General features: G+C 40.4%; 1 protein-coding gene across 1 annotated transcript in view; it reads left to right on the top strand.

The window, feature by feature from the left end:
- Positions 1-9,552, top strand: part of COCH (cochlin) — a 44,334-nt gene extending 34,782 nt beyond the window's left edge. The window contains exons 9-12 of the mRNA XM_054971373.1: positions 1,068-1,171; positions 3,521-3,747; positions 4,629-5,145; positions 8,996-9,552. Coding sequence (XP_054827348.1) covers positions 1,068-1,171; positions 3,521-3,747; positions 4,629-5,145; positions 8,996-9,171 — 1,024 coding nt within the window. The 3' untranslated portion in view covers positions 9,172-9,552. The remainder of the gene's footprint in view (positions 1-1,067; positions 1,172-3,520; positions 3,748-4,628; positions 5,146-8,995) is intronic.
- Positions 9,553-18,636: the final 9,084 nt, after the last annotated feature.

Here is an 18,636-nt window from a genome sequence, read left to right as displayed (position 1 = left end):
GAAGGTATTAGTGGGCTACCTGTGACTGTGGTCTGCTTAGAAAGTACTAAAAAGTATACTCACAGTAATATGAATATTAATGCATTAACATTTCAGCATTACTACCCTCTTTAAAAATTAAAAAATGGCAGAAAAGTTCAGAGAGCTGAGGAGGGTGGGAGTGGTTACTGGCAGGTGGCCAACCAATCAGCTCCTGGGGAAAGGAAAAGGGGGGAGAGGAGAAGCAGAATGGGAGTAAGAGTTCTGCACATACATAAGACGCAGCAGTGGCAACTCAACAGGTGCTTCAAAAAAAAAGTTGTGTTATGTCCTCAGGGGAAAATCTTGAGGAAAAGCCAGAGAAAATTTGATTCTGCATCTCATGCCTCCCTTACAAGTGCAAAACTCTGGAGATCATGAGAATGGAATCTGAACTGCTGCAATCTGACCATGTGGAAAAGACCTGAGAGGGCTCAACAGAGAAAATGCTTGCACTTTGCCCTATTTACATGTGTGTAAGAAGCACATGCACAGGTCATGCAATAGCTATTAAGGGGAATGGGCTACTTTGTATATCCTTTTCCACCGCTCCTGCTTTGCCTGTGCAAATTACTTATGCTTCGAGAATAAGTAACTTAGAAAGGAGCTGGATAGGAAAACAGAAGAACAGCAAACACTTCCCCTTCCCCCAGAGTTCCATCATAGCACTTACTGAACAGGACCTTCCACAAGAAGGTTCTATATACACAATAGAAGCAAGTCATGGCAGAATTATATTAAAGTATGATTTTAAAGCTACAGACAAGCACATATTTGCTTAAGTATAAGTGACTTTGAACTCAGTGGAATTTTCCTCTGAATTAAATACGCATAAAATCAGGAACACTAATGCTTTTAGGTCTGGGATGTGTCACTTATGAATGTGGCAAGGAAGTGGAAGAAAATATTAATTCTAGTCAATATATAGTAAAATTAAGATTTTAATAGATGAAATCATTTAATTGGAACTCCAAACACATTTAGCATTGTCTGTTAAAATAAAACATGGGCCACCTTTACAATTTGTTTTGTTTACCTTTCTTTTACAGTGAGCATCCAAAAATTGAGTTTTACCTGAAAAACTTCACTACCGCAAAAGATGCTTTATTTGCCGTAAAAGAGATAGGCTTCAGAGGAGGCAATTCCAATACAGGTAATTAGAAACCCAGGAAAACAAAATATAAGAATGTTAAGAATTACTACGTAGTTTATCTTCTTTAGCATAACACAAGGTTTCATTTGACCTATTTGCTCTTGAAAAGGCTACTGTTGCCTTCTAAGATATCTGATACTGAAATGGTTAATAGCCCAAATTTCTGTTCCAGATTTAAAAAAATGTTTTATGCAACTTACTGCACAGTGGAATACAATATACTTAACAATAGACATTTGTACATGAAACAAGCTGGAATACAATGTTTTACTCCATTTAGCAAAAGACATTTGTTTATGAAAACAAGCTTCTCACAGAGCCTAACTAGACTTTACACGTGTGCATTTACAAGAACTCATAAGCCTCATGTTCATCTGATTAGTCTTGGACTGGCTACTGCTGTTAAACATATACACACCATTTAGGAAATGATGAAGTGCCAAAGCTGTTGCTTGCATTCCCCTTCTCAGTTCTCAGACAACAGCCCATAGGCCCTCTTTATTTCCCATCAGCTGATTCTCCTTTCATTTTGGGAAGCTAGGTAATATGTATGCATACATACAGACCAGATTATCCAAGTGCTGGGGAACATCCAATGCTTTGAGTAGATCTGCTGTACTTAGAAGCTAAAAAGAAGGAAAAAGGAAACACCAGGACTGGCATACTGTGGCATAGATTCAGTCGTTGCAGTTCTTGGATAAGTACAGGATGTTTAAAAGGGGTTTGGGGAATCAGTAGGCATGCCTTCCCAGAAACTGGGAAGCTGGACTTCATTTTAGTTCAACTGAAACCAAATTACAGAATGTGCTGGAGCCATACCAAACTGAGGGAGGTTCATCAAGCAGGGGTCACATATACACCTTGCCCTGGGGCCTGTTGGACTGGAACCAGGCACAAACACAAGTGAAAAGATAGATTCCAAGAAAAATGCAAACACAGGCTCCATTGCATGCTTATACCTGAGGCAACTGCAGCACTGCCACTGATGACTTTAACACCCTTTAGTGAAATAGCCTTGTAGAAATTGTATAATATACTTGAAGGACTACCTTCTCCCATACTATTTCCTACAGAGGTGACATAGAAAATTTCTAAATAAATAAATGCAGCTGAAATGATATATTCAAATAATGCATTGTATAGAACCATCCATCATGTTGTAGATACCAGTAGGCACATGATCTAAGAAAAAAAAATTGGGATTTGGAGAGGATGCCTTTACTGTTTTTTCCTGATTCGAGGGCAGGACAGTTCCAGATCAAGATTAAAATTTGTGGGCTTTTTTCTTCAGGTTCAATAATTTCTGGGTCATTATTTTCAATGGGGGAAATAATTCAAGGGCCTGGTCCAGCTGTTTTTAAAAATGCACCCAATTTGCACAGCACATAGTCCTCCCTCTAATTTAAAACCTTCTTTGCAAGCAGAATGGACAAAGAGGTTCAGTTTTACAGATTCCTGAAGTAGGTGCCCTTGGCGCACTTCTCTCCACTGTTTCATATGGGGGCAAATGGCTGCAGCCCAGCAGGAGACCACTGGCTGCCACCATTAAAAAAATATCCTGGCTGCATCCAGTTTCTTTACATACTCTTAGTGTAACTGACTGACAATATTTTTTTACGTTTGCTCTGAAACTTTGCCATCCTTCCTTGTTATGGTCCGTTGTCTCCTTTCACAAAGGATGGATTCCTTTGCAGAAAACTGCATGTGTGTGATTGCATGTGATGAATCAATAAGCCAATAGCTATGAGACACGTCTTCACACTGGACATCCATTGTAGTAGTATCTTAATTACTACTATTAAGGAATTCCTGATGGGTGGAGTGTCTTATTCCTTTGGCAAAATCAAAAAGAGTCCAGTAGCACCTTTAAGACTAACCAATTAGTCTTAAAGGTGCTACTGGACTCTTTTTGATTTTGCTACTACAGACTAACACGGCTAACTCCTCTGGATCTTATTCCTTTGGAAATGTCATCCAGTTTACAACAGCATCTGCAGGGCTTAAAAATTCCTTCTCTGGGACTTTCCGCCAATAATTTGGCTGGGAGCACTCTTCTGATTGCTTGCAAGGGTACAGTTGGAAGGTAGAAATGTGATTGCCCAGGTAATCAGGAAAATCAGAGATGTCTGCTGCTACTGACACTGGGACATCAAAACATGAAAAACAACATGAATCTGGGAGGGAGAGGGTGATTTCCAAAATGTGTTTACCATTTTGGAAATCACAGTAATGACCTCGGTTCAAGAATTTTGGGATGCATAACCTAGATATCAGCAGTGAAAGCCATGTTTGTAACAGTAACGGAAGCCAATAATTATAAATACATTTTTTTCTTTTCCCCCTAATCAGGAAAAGCCTTGAAGCACACAGCACAAAGATTCTTTTCTATAGAAAATGGGGTACGCAAAGGGATCCCCAAAATCATTGTAGTTTTCATAGACGGCTGGCCATCAGATGATATTGAAGAAGCTGGCATAGTTGCCAGAGAATTTGGCATTAATGTATTCATTGTGTCCATTGCAAAACCCGCACCTGAAGAACTTGGGATGGTTCAAGATGTTAGCTTTGTTGACAAGGTAAGGAGGGAATTCCCTTGGTGTCTCTGTTCTATCCCTAACAACATAAGCACCAACCATGTGCATGGCTTTCGTTTACAGCATGAAGAATCTCCGCTAGATAAGCCCATATTCCTCTCTGAAAAAGCAATAGTAGCCTGAAGATACTGCATGTATTAAAGGGACAGCAGTGTCTACTAAAGGCTCTGAGAGCTGAGAATTTTAAGAAAAAGGGCATAAGATGAGTGTGCACATGCCAAGGGACTTGTGTCACGTCACTAATTATGCTAAAAAGAATATATATGCAACTCAAGCTTATGACATATTCCACAAAGTCATCACGGTAGCTGTGATTGGGTGAGGTATCTGTAGAAAGTAGGACACTTCCCCAGAGTTCTCAATAGTGTGCTTTGGATAGTGTGAAAATGCACTCGTTCTATAATGTCAAGGGAAGACATATGCTCTGAGCTTCACGAGTTGAACATGTGCGCACACATAACTCTTACTTTGGCTGTTTCCATATAGGAATTTCCATACCCCCCACAGCCCTTTGAATGCCACTTTTTTATTCCTAGCCAATCTATGCTCCATTCTTACAGCACAGCTGGGCTAAGACAGTAAAGGGAAAGGAAGTGTCTGGACTGTGGGCAGCCTGGCATAGTAGTCATTGTGCAACACTTATGCAGGTGTATGGCAGAGGAAAGTGGGGAGTGAGGTGTGACAATAGTGATGGGCAGTGAAAATAAGTATCAGCGGAACCTGTTCTCATCTGTTACCTATCCACTTGCTGCTGCCATAGTGGAGGCATGTTTTTGTGTCCCCATGTAGATGCAACTTTAGATAAAATCAGTTCAATCTCCAGAGGTCTCCAAATCCATGGCTGTTATTTTTTTTATAAACAGGCTGTTTGTCGAAACAATGGCTTCTTCTCCTACAATATACCCACCTGGTTTGGCACTACAAAATATGTGAAACCTCTTGTTCAAAAACTGTGTGCTCATGAACAAATGCTCTGCAGCAAGACTTGCTACAACTCAGTCAACATAGCCTTCCTGATTGATGGTTCCAGCAGCGTTGGAGACAGCAACTTCCGTCTCATGCTTGAATTTATTGGTAATGTTGCCAAAGCATTTGAGATCACAGATATCGGTTCCAAAATTGCAGCAGTACAGTTCACTTATGACCAGCGCACTGAGTTCAGCTTTACAGACTACAACACGAAAGAGAAGGTTCTTGCTGCTCTTCGAGGAGTTCGTTATATGAGTGGTGGTACTGCTACTGGAGAAGCCATTACCTACGCAACCAGAAATGTTTTTGGGCCTGTGAAAAATGGGCCAAACAAAAACTTCCTGGTGGTTTTAACGGATGGCCAGTCTTACGATGATGTTAGAGGGCCCGCTGCTGCTGCTCAGAAAGCAGGTAAATGAATCTAGAACCAATTAAACACAGGTTGTCTGTTTTCATATAACTATAGCCATACAACTGGGCTTGACTGAGCATGTATTATTATTATTATAATTGTAAGTAGTAGTTATAAATAAAGGGACGAGGGAGGATGAAGGGAGGCCTGGGCATTCTGATTTCAACAGCCCTAAAGGTCTCGTGTATGGAGTTGCAGCCCCTTGAACACCTCGCTATGGCAATAGCCCTCCGTTGGGAGGGAAGTTGCCTGATTTTAATAAACAGCTATTTACCACCTTCAAATAAGAAAGTGGATATTGATAGAAATTGGGCTGCATTGGAGGAGTATGTTTTATCGTTAGTTGAAGCTAACCCTAAAGCAATGATCTTATTGTTGGGTGATCTAAATGCTCGTATGGGACCTGATGATCCCTCCTTAAATGCTAAATTTAAACTATCTTATAGAGATCAAGAGGAGGGGTCTGATAATTTACTGTTACCCAGATCTTTCAAAGATAGACGATCAAACTATGCAGGGTCTTGTTTGGCCAAATTAATATTTAAAACGAACCTACAAGTTCTAAATGGCTCTACTATAGATGATTACCCCGGTAGATTTACTTATATGTCAGGGGGTTCAGCCAGTATTCTAGACTATATGTTAGTATGAACGTCCCTTTTACCTAGGGTTAAGAGTTTTAAAATTTTACCCCATTTGGATGGAGACCATCTTCCTTTATGTCTGCATATATCGGCTTTCTCTCAGGAGTTATACCTTGACACCCACTATCCAATTCAGGTGACCAGTTTAGAACAACAGAGATGCCGTGTCAGGTGGTCAAGCTGTTTGGATAGTCAGTTAAAAGAAATTCTGGCAGCAGAGGATCTTCAAAGTTACGTAGTTGCTTTTACAAATCTAAGCTCAAATGAGGACCCACTTACCTTATATGCAGACCTTGTTAGGAAGTTTATACCCCTTTTGTTAAAGGAGCGAGACCAGAGTGGCAAAAAGCCCTTCAAGTCAAAACCATGGTTTGATAGAGATTGCTTGGAGGCAAAAAAGGTGCTTTCCCAAGCATACGTCAACTATGTTAGCCAATATGATGGGAAGGATTCAAATGCTTACCTAACTCTAATAGAAAAGAAAAGAACTTATAAGTACTTAATCAATCTAAAAAAGAAGGAATATGTTAGGGAATCTTGGAAGGCTTTAATTCAAGCGGCCAAACAAAAAAATTCAGCTTTATTTTGGAGTATGGTCTCAGGTCAAGGGTGGAATAAGACCTCCTTTACGGAATCATTCATCTCACCGGATAGTTGGGTCTCTTTTTTTCAAAATATGTATAATGATACTCCCCCTTCCCTTCTCGTGTCCACAGTATTCAATGATTTACCTCTGTGGCCTGCGGTTTCGCCAAAAGAGGTGTCATCGCTTATTAGCCAGCTTAAAAGGGGAAAGGCGCCGGGTTTTGATGGTATTTCTCCTGAATTTTTGAAAGAAAATATCGATTGGTGGGCCCCTTTTTTAGCACACTTGTTTACGTATATTGACACAACGGGAAGGATCCCAAATGATTGGGGAATGGCTGTGGTAGTTCCTTTTTATAAAAAAGGCAGTAGAAAAGACCCCGCCAATTATAGGCCTATAAGTTTACTAAGTGTCATCAGCAAGCTTTATGCCAAACGTCTCCTGGAAAAATTTACATCGTGGTTGGAGCAGGATGATATAATGGTCCAGGAACAAGCTAGGTTTAGGCAGGGTAGATCTACGATGGACCATTGTCTCATACTCCAGCACCTCATTGAAAAATATTCTGGTAAGGGACCATCCTCCCTGTATGCAGCTTTTATTGATCTTAAAGCGGCCTTTGATTCCATCTCCAGATCTATTCTTTGGAACAAATTAGAAGCCTCTATTATAGACAGGAGGCTCTTAGCTCTTATACGTGTTCTTCATGAACAAACCTCATTGAGGGTGAGATGTACTGGTCAGGGACATTTAACAGATAAAATCCCCACTTTTAAAGGAGTTAGGCAGGGGTGTATGTTAGCCCCAGTTCTTTTTAACTTTTATCTCAATGACGTGGTGGACCATCTAAATGGGGCTGATCTCCACTCGCCTAAATTGGCACAGCGTCTCATTTCCATTCTCCTGTATGCAGATGATGCGGTCATTTTCTCTAGAACTCCTATTGGTTTAAGGAGAACACTCGAGATTTGCCAGTTATTGTAATAACTACAAACTGGACATTAATTATCAAAAAATGAAGGTGATGGCCTTCAGTAAGAGACCTCGAAGTAGAAATTGGAGTATAAATGGCCATATTCTTGAGCAGGTTACTCAATATCGTTATCTCGGAATGACTATCCAAGCTTCAGGATCCAAGGTCGCGCATAGTCATGCATCAGCATGTGTGGGAGATAGATCTGCTCAAAGTATACTGAAGTTCTTCCGCACTTCAGGGGGATATTTTGTGCTGGCAGCCTTAAAATTGTTTAGGGCCAAATCACTAACTCAGATGTTATATGGGTCACTTCTTGGACCACCAACTTCTTGTTTTGCACCTTTAGAGTTAGTTCAATCGAAATTTTTGAGAGCGGTCCTTCAAGTTCCAAAGTGTGTTTCTAATGCAATGGTTCGCCTTGAGACTGGCATGCAGAAAGTTGAAGCAAAGATCACCCTGCATTCCATTTTCCTATGGATAAGGATAAATTTAAATCCTTGTGGTTTATTACCCCTAATCTTAACTGATGATTTTCAGTCCAAGTGGATGATTGCCACTAGACAGAAAATTAGGGAAATAGGATTTTCCCCTCAAGTGCTTCTCATGATGGGAAGCGATCAAGAAAGGCAAATGGTTAGGCAAAGGATTGATGATATTGAACGACAATCTGACTTACAAGGCACTCCTGCTTTTATAGCTCCTCCTAGTAACAGATATATTTCTGCACCTGCTTCTTATTTATCCATTCTGGAGGTAAATAATCTCAGGAGAGCGCTTACTTTGGCCAGATGTTCTGCCTTACCCTCTGCTGTTCTGGATGGCAGATTTAACAAGATTCTTTGGAATGAGAGGCTATGTCCTTGCATACTTGGGGAGGTTGAAACCCAGGAACATGTTTTCCTGAGATGCCCTTTCTATAAGGAAGCACGTATGAGATTTATTATTCCCTTTCTAGATGGTACCTCAGAACATTCGGATAAGAAAAAATTAGAGAAACTGCTGTCAAACTCAGATTTTACTGCATTACACCAGATAGCGAAATTTTGTGCTTTGGTCGTTAAAGCCCATTAGAGTGTAGGCCTCCATTTCGGTTGCTTGCTTAGAACTATGCTGACTTCCTGGTTTTTACAAATTTTGATAGATATTAGGAAATTATGTTTTTAAATTGTATATACTTATATGCTTCATGTTTCAAATGGTTGTAAAATGTGCACTTAAATTTATGGTTAACGTACTGGCTAAGTGCTGTAATAAAAGTAATAATAATAATTTTAATTTACATTTTTACATGCTGGGAAACTGCAGTCTTTAAAACTAATTCAGGATCCAAAATATTTTTTCTTCCTGATGCTGTGATTATCATTCCATTAGGAGCATATAGAAAGTGGACAGAAGTCTGACATGCGTTTTGAGAGACCCCATAGAAAACAGTGCTGGCAGAAACAGTTTTATAAATATAAATCTAGAAAGGCTCATAGCACCATAAAGAAACTAAAAGTCTTGAAGTTTGTTTTTCAGGAGCCACAATGCTTATTGTAGCAGAATAAGCCAGCTACTTCTTTGAAATTTGAAACTCAGAGTTGTCCTATTTGTTTGAACTTAAATAGGCCTTTAAACAATTCTCCCTGAACTTTTTGTCACAGGTATAACTGTATTCTCCATTGGTATTGCTTGGGCCCCACTGGATGATTTAAAGGATATGGCATCTGAACCAAAAGGAACACACACCTTCTTCTCAAGAGAGTTTACAGGACTGGAGCAGATTGTTCCGGATGTTATTCGAGCCATTTGCAGAGATTTCTTGGACTCTAACCAGTGAACGGGAGGCTCCAGGAGATAATTTTATATCATCAGGAAAACCAAGATCTCTTTATGGTACAAACGTTCTGTTGTTCTAGCACACAACATTGCAAATTTGGGGGGTTTGCTTACAAAGGGCTACTATTCTGCTTTCTATAAGCAAAACTTCTGCTGAAATCAGTACAAGTTTTGCTTAAACAAGTATTGAAGAATTTGTACCAAAGCTTCCACCATATATGTCTATTTAACATCTCTCAAAGTTTAAAGTGATGCAGAAGTTATAGTTAAAGTTACTTGATATCCATTTTATGTATATAGAGAAAACATGCAGTTGATCCTGGCATTAAATGCTGTTAGTTACTTAAATCTCTCAAATTAAAAGGAATATAATCTCAGATAACATTTCTTCTACCATATAAAATTCTTTACTCTAGAATTTTGTCAGAAGTGATGAAAAGAATGTTTTGGTGAGTATGGGGGTATCACAAACATGTTGTCAATGTTACATTTGTATGGGAAGTACAGTGGTTCATTTTAGGAAGAGTTGTATGCAAGCAAGGTAAGTTATCAATTAAGCTGCACTTTTGAAGATGCTTATCTTCTTAGCTAAGGTTTTTTCAACCAAACCATAAGGGGGAAAATGTGGAGGGGATCTGTTTTTTCATTTAAAAAATGGCTTTGTTGTTTCTGTTAATCTTTTTTTTTTTCATTCCATCCCGCCTTCCTTCTACTTTTCTAGCAGCTACTGTGCAGCATAATAAGGCTACTATCTTCCTCCCCTTTCCAATTTTCTTTAGCATCTCAGACATGTCCATGGTACTGCATCTCTCTATACTGTGGGAATTATAGTAGTCCTGGAGCATAATGTGGCATTCTGGACATATCGGAGGTCCAGAGCACTAAGGGAGGCAAGAGGAGAGAAATTCTCTGCCTACTAGTCCACGTCAGCATGACTAGGCAGCAGTAGCCACAGCATACAAGGCAGTAAATGGGAAAGGGCATGAGAAAAGCCCTAATATTATCTCACTCACCCCGCTCCTTCTCTCTCCTCCTTCCGACCCTGAGCATGCTAAACAGCCAGAGACTAGAATAACAATGATAGCTTTTATTTTGTTTCAGTAATATTCAAATGCACAAAGAACTCACCAATCTGCTAAATTTGTATTTCCAATGAACAATTTAGTCATGTTTATTCTAAATTATTAGTACTATCTGAGGGAATTATTTGTTTTAAGAAAAAGTGGTCTTGGATAATAATCTTGTTATTACCATGCACACATTCAGACATCCGTCACTTAAAAAAATTATTAGGAAAAATATTCTAAAAGATGATTACTTTAGGAAGTGAAAAAGAATAAATATGTATAAACACTTGACTCTGACAATGTTTAAGACATTAACTTGAAACGTGAATTTTTTTTTAACACAAAATCCGAATCACTTTTCACAATGAATGTTTCCAGCAATTTTGGTTATAGGCTGGAAGAATTGGTGAGTTTGTTCTCAATGAGTTTGAATTTTCTTTTATTGCTGTATGATCTAGGTTAGTACATTTGCATTTGTCCCCCTGGTGCCAGGATCTAAAGTAAGATCCATCTGGCAACAGGGCTGAATGATCGCCGTATGTACAATCTGTGTGGAATGCATCCTTTGCTATTTTTTCCAATCTCTTTTCTTCAAGTATATAGAATTAGCAACATTTTATAATTACTTTTACACACTGAACAAGAGTCAGAACTCCATTGTGTGTGTTATCTTAACTGGATTGTGACTCAGGCTTCCCTAAGTATAATTCTACATAATTAATTCAAACACAGATGGCAACAAGATGGAAGAGACAGGTAGAGGAGGTGTGTGTGTGGGGTGCTATATTTAAGCAACTCTGTTTAAGGTACTGTAGCTCATATTTCAACCAAGCTTAAATTTATATCAGATAGGCTCAAGTTTTGAGAAAATTCTTTCCAGTAATGGCTTCATTGCCCTTCATTACAAAATGGTTTGTGTAGTATTAAGTTTTTAAGCAGCTGGAAATTGTGTATTGTTTCAAGTCTGCTTAATAAGAAATAATTACGAAAAGGTCTGGTTATCAAATGTGTAGTCGGATACACAACACAGTTAAGCTGAAGCACTGGAGAAACCACACTGATCCATGTGTAAAGGATGTATTACATTTCCTTAACTTCAGTTGGATTTCATTAAATTCAGGCATTTCAGAGAAAATTAACTATGGGTTATCCCAGCCAAGTTTTTGGCTGCCTGATTCTCCTCCTCACAACAGGCCCTGTTGCGAATGGCTTTTGTCCATGCAGGCCGCACGATCTCGGTCTCAGTCTTCCAGGGTCACCAGGAGGAATCCCTCCCCTTTTCACCCACAGAAAAGCTGCTTGGATCCAACACTATTAACAGCTAAAAAACCCAAGATGGCCTACATTCAGCCATAAAATTGGAGCTCCAAAGCAATTATGAAGGTCACAGAAAGGATTATCAGACTTCAAATCATGTAGAAAATTGATGACTAGCAAGTTTACACTACATATGAATGGTAAATTTTCTCTGCAGTTATTTTATTTGTTGCTATCTTATTCCACTGCTACTATATAAATCACCCAGATACTCAAAGAAATAATATAGAATTCATTCAGATTACTAGATACTGGCCAAGTTTGGAGGGGGGTTCATATGGAGAAAACACATTCTTTACAGAAAATTGGAGAACTGTTTCAACATACTTTTTATGACAAGATTTCATAAGTTGGTATACATCAATAAACCAGTAACAAAGAATGCAGCTATTGGTGTAATACAGAATCATCACAATAAAAAAAGGAAAATTAAAATATTATTATTTCTATTCATGCCTTTTATTTTACATCCTGCACTATTGAAGCTTTTGGACTTTCATATTATAACCTGTACTACGTAACATAACCTGGCCTGAACGGCCCAGTCTAACCCAGTCTTGTCAGAACTTGGAAGATAAGCTATTAGTACTTAGTAGTTGGATGGTTAGTGCTTGGATGGGAGACCACAAAAAAAGTCCAGGGTTGTTAAGCAGAAGTAGGCAATGGCAAGCCCCCTCTGTTCATCTGTCTTGAAAACCCTATGAGGCCAAATAAATTGGCTGCAATTTGACACACTTTACACATGCACAGGATATCACATGAACCTTAGTAACAGTAGTGTACTTATATGCCACCCTTCTGGGCACACTCAGAGTGGTGAGGAAGCTTACTGTTGTTGTTATTTCCACAATGCAGCCGGGGAGCTGAGGCTGAGAGAAGTGGCTTACCCAAGGCCACCTGAAGAGTTTATGGCAGTAGCGGGAGTCGAACTAGCAACATGCTGATTTGCATCCCAGTCACATAACCACTATGCTACAGCAGCTTCCTGCTGGAACTAAGGTGGGCTGGGAGAGGTCAGTGCCTTGATAAACCACCTTGGAGTCTCATGTGCATTTATGTACATTGCCTTGAAGTCCACAGTAGAAAAAAGGCAGAATATAAATGTAATGGGCCTTTGGCTGATTAAGGAATAAAAAGATCGATAAAGATGGTGATGGTGCAGAAAATGTGGACAGAAAGAACTTTTCCTGCCTTCAATAATACTAGGACATGAAGACATCCACTGGAGCTGATTCAGGACAGACAAAAGGAAATACAACTTTACATGAGTTAATTAAAATATGAAATTAGCTGTCAGAGGATGTAGTGATGGTCACAAGTGAGAATGCTTTAAAGGGATTAGACAGATTCCTGGAGAATAGGTCTAGCAGCGGCTACTAGCCACAGTAATGAAAGCGAACTTCCATATTCAGAGGCAGTAAACCTTTGAATGCCAGTGCCAGGAGGTGACGGGGGAAGGCGTCAGCCTCTGTCTCCTTTTGTTGGCCCTCCAGAGTAACTGGACAGCCACTGTGTAAGACAGGATGCTGGACTAGATGGACCTCTCTGGCCTCATTCAGCAGGACTGTTCTTGTGTTAATGGTAAGATGTGAGAATGCGAAATACAAAGCTGATCCCCAGTTGTATTGTCGAAGGCTTTCACGGCCGGAGAACCATGGTTGTTGGGGGTTTTCCGGGCTGTATTGCCGTGGTCTTGGCATTGTAGTTCCTGACGTTTCGCCAGCAGCTGTGGCTGGCATCTTCAGCCCGGAAAACCCCCAACAACCACTGATCCCCAGTTCATTCTAAAACTACCACAAGCTTCTTTACTAGGCAGTATCCCTCAGAATCTCCTTGTAGATATATAAATGTTATGCTAGGTGGGAAGGACAGCCAATAAATCAGGGCTGATTGTACACTGTTATACAGAAGCACAGAAACAAATACAGACTGAGCAATGGGGGCAGAATTTGGATACTTTTATTTTTTTTCAATCAAGTTTATAATCCTTGTGATTGTGATGATATTCTCAAAAGCACTAAAAGGCCCCAGAAGAAATTCTGAAGCCTGAACAGTTGCGGAGTTTACCGAACAGGAGTAGCAGTTCAATGCCCTACATGGCATATTGCCTTCTTCCAACTAGAACTGCCAGACCACCTCAAAACAAGATAAAGTATGCAAATATTTTCAATTGTAGGACTCAAGATTTGGGGGGGGGGGGACAGGATATGAATCAGCGAGGCACATTAAATTTGTTTAGTGTGGCACATACACACAATCCTACAAGAATTTTTACTGTGTTCTCTATAAAGGGCTCTGTAAAAGCACATTACAATTCAAAGATAGAAAAAGCCGTGCACACTCACCTTGGATATTTATGTTATTTGTAGTCTGCCTTTCTTATTGAGACTCAAGGCGGATTACACAATAATCTGGATAGATTTGGATGACAAATGTAACAAGGTTTATTTATAATATCTATTAAACTAGCTTGTTAGAATTGTGCATTCTTCTTTCCTTCCCTTCTCATGAAGTGTGATTGATGGTGTTCCAGTTAGATACTAAGACGCAGAGGACCTGTAAAGATTTGCAGGAGCATCTCATCCCTCCCCCATTTCCCCTCCCTGAAAGCCCCCATAGCCTCACGTCTTTCCCTGCCTCATTCTCTCCTTCCCACTCACCAAGTAACCTGCCTTTATCTGCCTCATCTTCAGTTTTCTCTCCTTCCCTATTCCTAGCAGCCTCACCTTGGGAAAAGCCTGGCTGAGTTGCAGTGCCAGCTGCTGGACCAGGCCAAGTTGCATAGGCAGGAACCCACAAGGCCTTGTAAGGGGAACCTCAGATGCCCCTGTATCATTTTCCCCATACTATTTCCTCTTTCCCTCACCTGACAGCCCCCATATCTTCACCTTTCCCTGCTTCCTTCTCTTTCCCACCCATCCACCCACTTTTTATCTGTCCCTCCCTGCTGGGTCTTCAGCTATATTTATCATTTACTATACTTATACCCTGCCTTTCTCCACAATGTGCACCTAGAGAATCTTCCATTTGATCTTCACAACAAACCTGTAAAGTAAGTTAGGCAGAGTGTGACTGGCCCAAGGTCACCCAGCAAGCTTCCACAGCAGAGTGGGGATTTGAAGCTCGGTCTCCCAGATCCTAGTCCAACTTGCTAACCACTATAACAGACTGGAGATTCAAAGCTGGGGGGGCCCCAGATCCTAGTCTGAAACATTTAAACCACTACATTACACTGGCTTTTGCGCGGTGGTTGCTGGTGAATAGTAGTAAGCAGCAGAGCCTGGGTGAGTGATGGTATGAAGTCACATGTTAGTTGCTGCTGGGCCTGGCCTCAGTGAATCCTCCCTTGAAGGCAAAATCAGTCCTGGGACAACTGGTATTCTAAATCCAGGATAAATTCAGGTTCAGAGTCCTGGTTAGAGGGGGAAACTAACCCCAGTAAAACTGAATTCATGTATCAACAAGAGTTGGAGTAGGTTTATAACAAGGATTCCATCAATCCACTCCACATGAAAACGCCTGGATGACCCAGGCTAGCCTGATCTCATCAGATCTTGGAAGCTATGTAGGGTTGGTCCTTGTTAGTATTTGGATGGGAGACCACCAACAAAGTCCAGAGTCACTATGCAGAGGCAGGCAATGGCAAACCGCCTCTGTTCATCTCTTGCCTTGAAAACCTCATGAGAGATTGCCATAGGTCAACTGCAACTTGTGGCATGTTACACAGACACTCCACATGGGCAAAGATAGAGGCAGAAGCTGGGTTTATGCATATTTTAACAGTGATTCAATTTGCTGTACAAATACAGCACACACTTCCAGCATGTGAAGAAAGCCTTGAAACCCAGAGAATTGAAGAGCTTGAAAGTTGAACAGCAACTATATGAGGTAGGGAAAGCATTTAAGGGAAGATCACATCATTTCAAAAGTCTAAGGCTCATGGCATTCACACACACAAATATTTGTAAACTGGCAATCTAGGATAGTCATTGCCCTATTTTATTAGAATTTTGCATCATTATTAGGATTTCTAACAGATGAGTGACGATTAGAGGAGTGAAACCAGATCACCTCTGGAAGTTTCTATGTACTTGCAAGACTCTTTAGAAATGCATAAAAATATAACTTAGCAAACAACCCAAAAGAAATAACCCACAAAACAGCCCAACGAGGACCCAGCACGTTCCAAAAAGCACAGAATGTTGAAAGCATTTGAAAGTCAAATAAAGGGGGGAGGGGAAGATGCCTGAATGATTCTTGAAGCCTCAGGAGTCAGATGATTTGGACAAGATCGCCAAATAGTTCTTCCCACACATCTCATGCTCCTGCTGTTTGTTCCCTCGAATAGCGAACACCAAAAAGGCATTGATATGAGCCTGGAACTAAAAAGAGTTGGAGATTGTGTTTATCAAAGGACTGCCTATATCTGAGCGTGGTCATCCCTTCCAGGAAGCACAGAATATTGAGCCATAGCATCAGCAGTGCTGTTCCACTAAGATGGGGGACAGGATAAGCAGATTTCTGTTCACCTAGTCCGCTGGTAATCCATGTTACAGGATACTTGTGCTACAATGCTAGGCTGCCGTGATTCAGGAGTAGATGAGTAGGAAGCTACTTACTGAGCTCTTTTCCTATATTACCATGTAGCACAAAGTCCCAATTACTTTTCAGCAAAGCTCCAGCTTGTTTCTAAGAGCCAACTTATTTATCTATCATGAAGGCAAAATGAACAGCATTAAACAGAAGTCCTGCACTACCTTAATGACTAATATTCCAGCATAAGCATAGGCACTGACTCACAAAAGCTTATATAAAAGAAATATCTTTAGGGTGCCACTGAATTTCTGTTCAATTTTGATGCAAAGGATTAACATGACTACCTCTAGTATTATCATCATTATAAAGGCAGTGAAAGCTCACCTGCAAACAAGGTTGGGGGTTTGCGCGTACTGATGAAACACATGCAGCTCTCCTCCACAATTGCCTGATATGGACAATATAAGGTATGGAAGCGCTCATTGCTTTCTAGGAGGCACAGAACAGCGAAGGCAGTTCAGCACCAAAGGAGGAAGAAGATCAGAATCAGAAAGTATTTAGTATATGAGGCTAAAGGTAATTACAATTGAAGCATGCAAGAAAAATATGAACCAAGTGTGACAAACAATAAAGCTAAAAGCATATTAAAGCACAGAGCACCTTCATTATATACTAAATAAAGGAGCCTCGGACATTAGACATAGCTCTAGTTCATATTTTCTTAGCTGCTAAGGCGAACTGTGCTACTTTATAAGAAACATATGGATATGAATTGGAAAGAAGGAAAACTAATTTCTCCACCACAGGAGAACAATCTATACCACTTAATCTATACCATCTATACCATTTAATCTATACCATTTAAGATTCAGCAAGGAATTTATTTCTAGGCTCATGCACAAAGGGCAGAAAAATGTAATATGGAAGGTAGGGAAGGTGATACTGGTCAGATAAGAAGCTTTGCCGTAGTCTTTACTGCGAGGACATCTGAAAATCATCCACTAGGAAATAATAACAGAGGATAGTATTAAAGCCAGTTGTACAGGTGGCATCTGCTAGCCGATTCATGGTTGTAGGAGAGAAGTCATCTAAGGTTGGGGGCTGTCTGTAGGCAAGGAGAGGTCTTCCACCCAGGGCTTGTGAGAGTGAGGCATCATTTTCCAGGATGGGTTGTAGGTCACTGATGATACATTGGATGGGTTTGAGCTGGGAACTGTAGGTGACAACCAGTGGTGTTCTGTTGGTAGTTCCTTTAGGTTTGTCCTGGAGCAGGCTGTTTCTGGGTACCAGTCTGGTCCTGTCGATTTGTTTCCTCGCTTCATTAGGTGGGCACTGTAGCCCCATGTGTAAATTTGACTTAGTCAGGCTTGGATTGAATAGGGACTATGAATGGTTATCTCATTATCAGAAGTAACTGATTTCATTATCAGAAGCAAACTAATCCCATTATCAGAAGCTACTGATTGCGTCTACTCCCCTCTCCCCTCTCCACCTATATATCTGACCAGTTTCTTCTTACCCTCCATGCATCTGACGAAGAGAACTGTGATTCTTGAAAGCTTATGCTACAGTAAAGTTGGTTAGTCTTAAAGGTGCTACTGGACTCTTTTCTACCATGCAGACAGAAATACTGGTGCAATATTTTGAGAGATGGTAGAACATCAGCTAATTGTGCAGGTAAGCCATAGGAGAAGAAATCTATATGGACAATCATTCTATATAGTGTCAATATTTGACAGGAAATCATTAGATCCTTTGGTAAAATGGGTATGATAGCTTGGAAACAGAAAACACAAATGTTCTTGAAAAACATGCATGTAGTATTTCAAAAAAAGAACAACATTCATGCTTGGCAATATTTATTAAAGCATCCCTTTTCATTTAAGCATTTAATCTGGTAATCTGGAAAAGCCTTCAGAAACACTGTTTCACTGGGGAAAAGGCAATTATAAGATGACTTCTAATATTTTTTTAGAAAACCACACTCTTGGTAGTATACTAATTGAATACTTTAGACTGGGAGGAGGGCTGTCCAATGGTGTAAATAAGCAGAACAGGGAAAAAATTCTACACAAAATTAATGAAAGCCTCACCTTGATCTCAGTGGTCAAAGGCAACATTTCCCTTTATTTAAAGGTAAAGGTAGTCCCCTGTGCAAACACCGAGTCATTACTTGACCCATGGGGGGGATGTCGCATCATGACATTTTCTTGGCAGACTTTTTTGTTACGTGGTGGTTTGCCATTGCCTTCCCCAGTCATCTACACTTTACCCCCAGGAAACTGAGTACTCTGTGCCACAGGGCTCACTGTGGCGCAGAGTGGTAAGCTGCAATACTGCAGCTCAAGCTCTGCTCACGATCTGAGTTCAATTCTGGAGGAATCATGTAGCTGGCTCAAGGTTGACTCAGCCTTCCATCCTTCTGAGGTCAGTAAAATGAGTACCCAGTTCCCTGGGGGTAAAGTGTAGATGGCTGGGGAAGGCAATGGCAAACCACCCCATAACAAAAAGTCTGCCGAGAAAACGTCATGATGCGACGTCCCCCT

This window comes from Eublepharis macularius, chromosome 2 (assembly GCF_028583425.1).
Source record: "Eublepharis macularius isolate TG4126 chromosome 2, MPM_Emac_v1.0, whole genome shotgun sequence".
NCBI lineage: Eukaryota > Metazoa > Chordata > Lepidosauria > Squamata > Eublepharidae > Eublepharis > Eublepharis macularius.
Note: the sequence above shows the minus strand (reverse complement) of the source record. Positions and strands in the feature narration are given on the sequence as shown.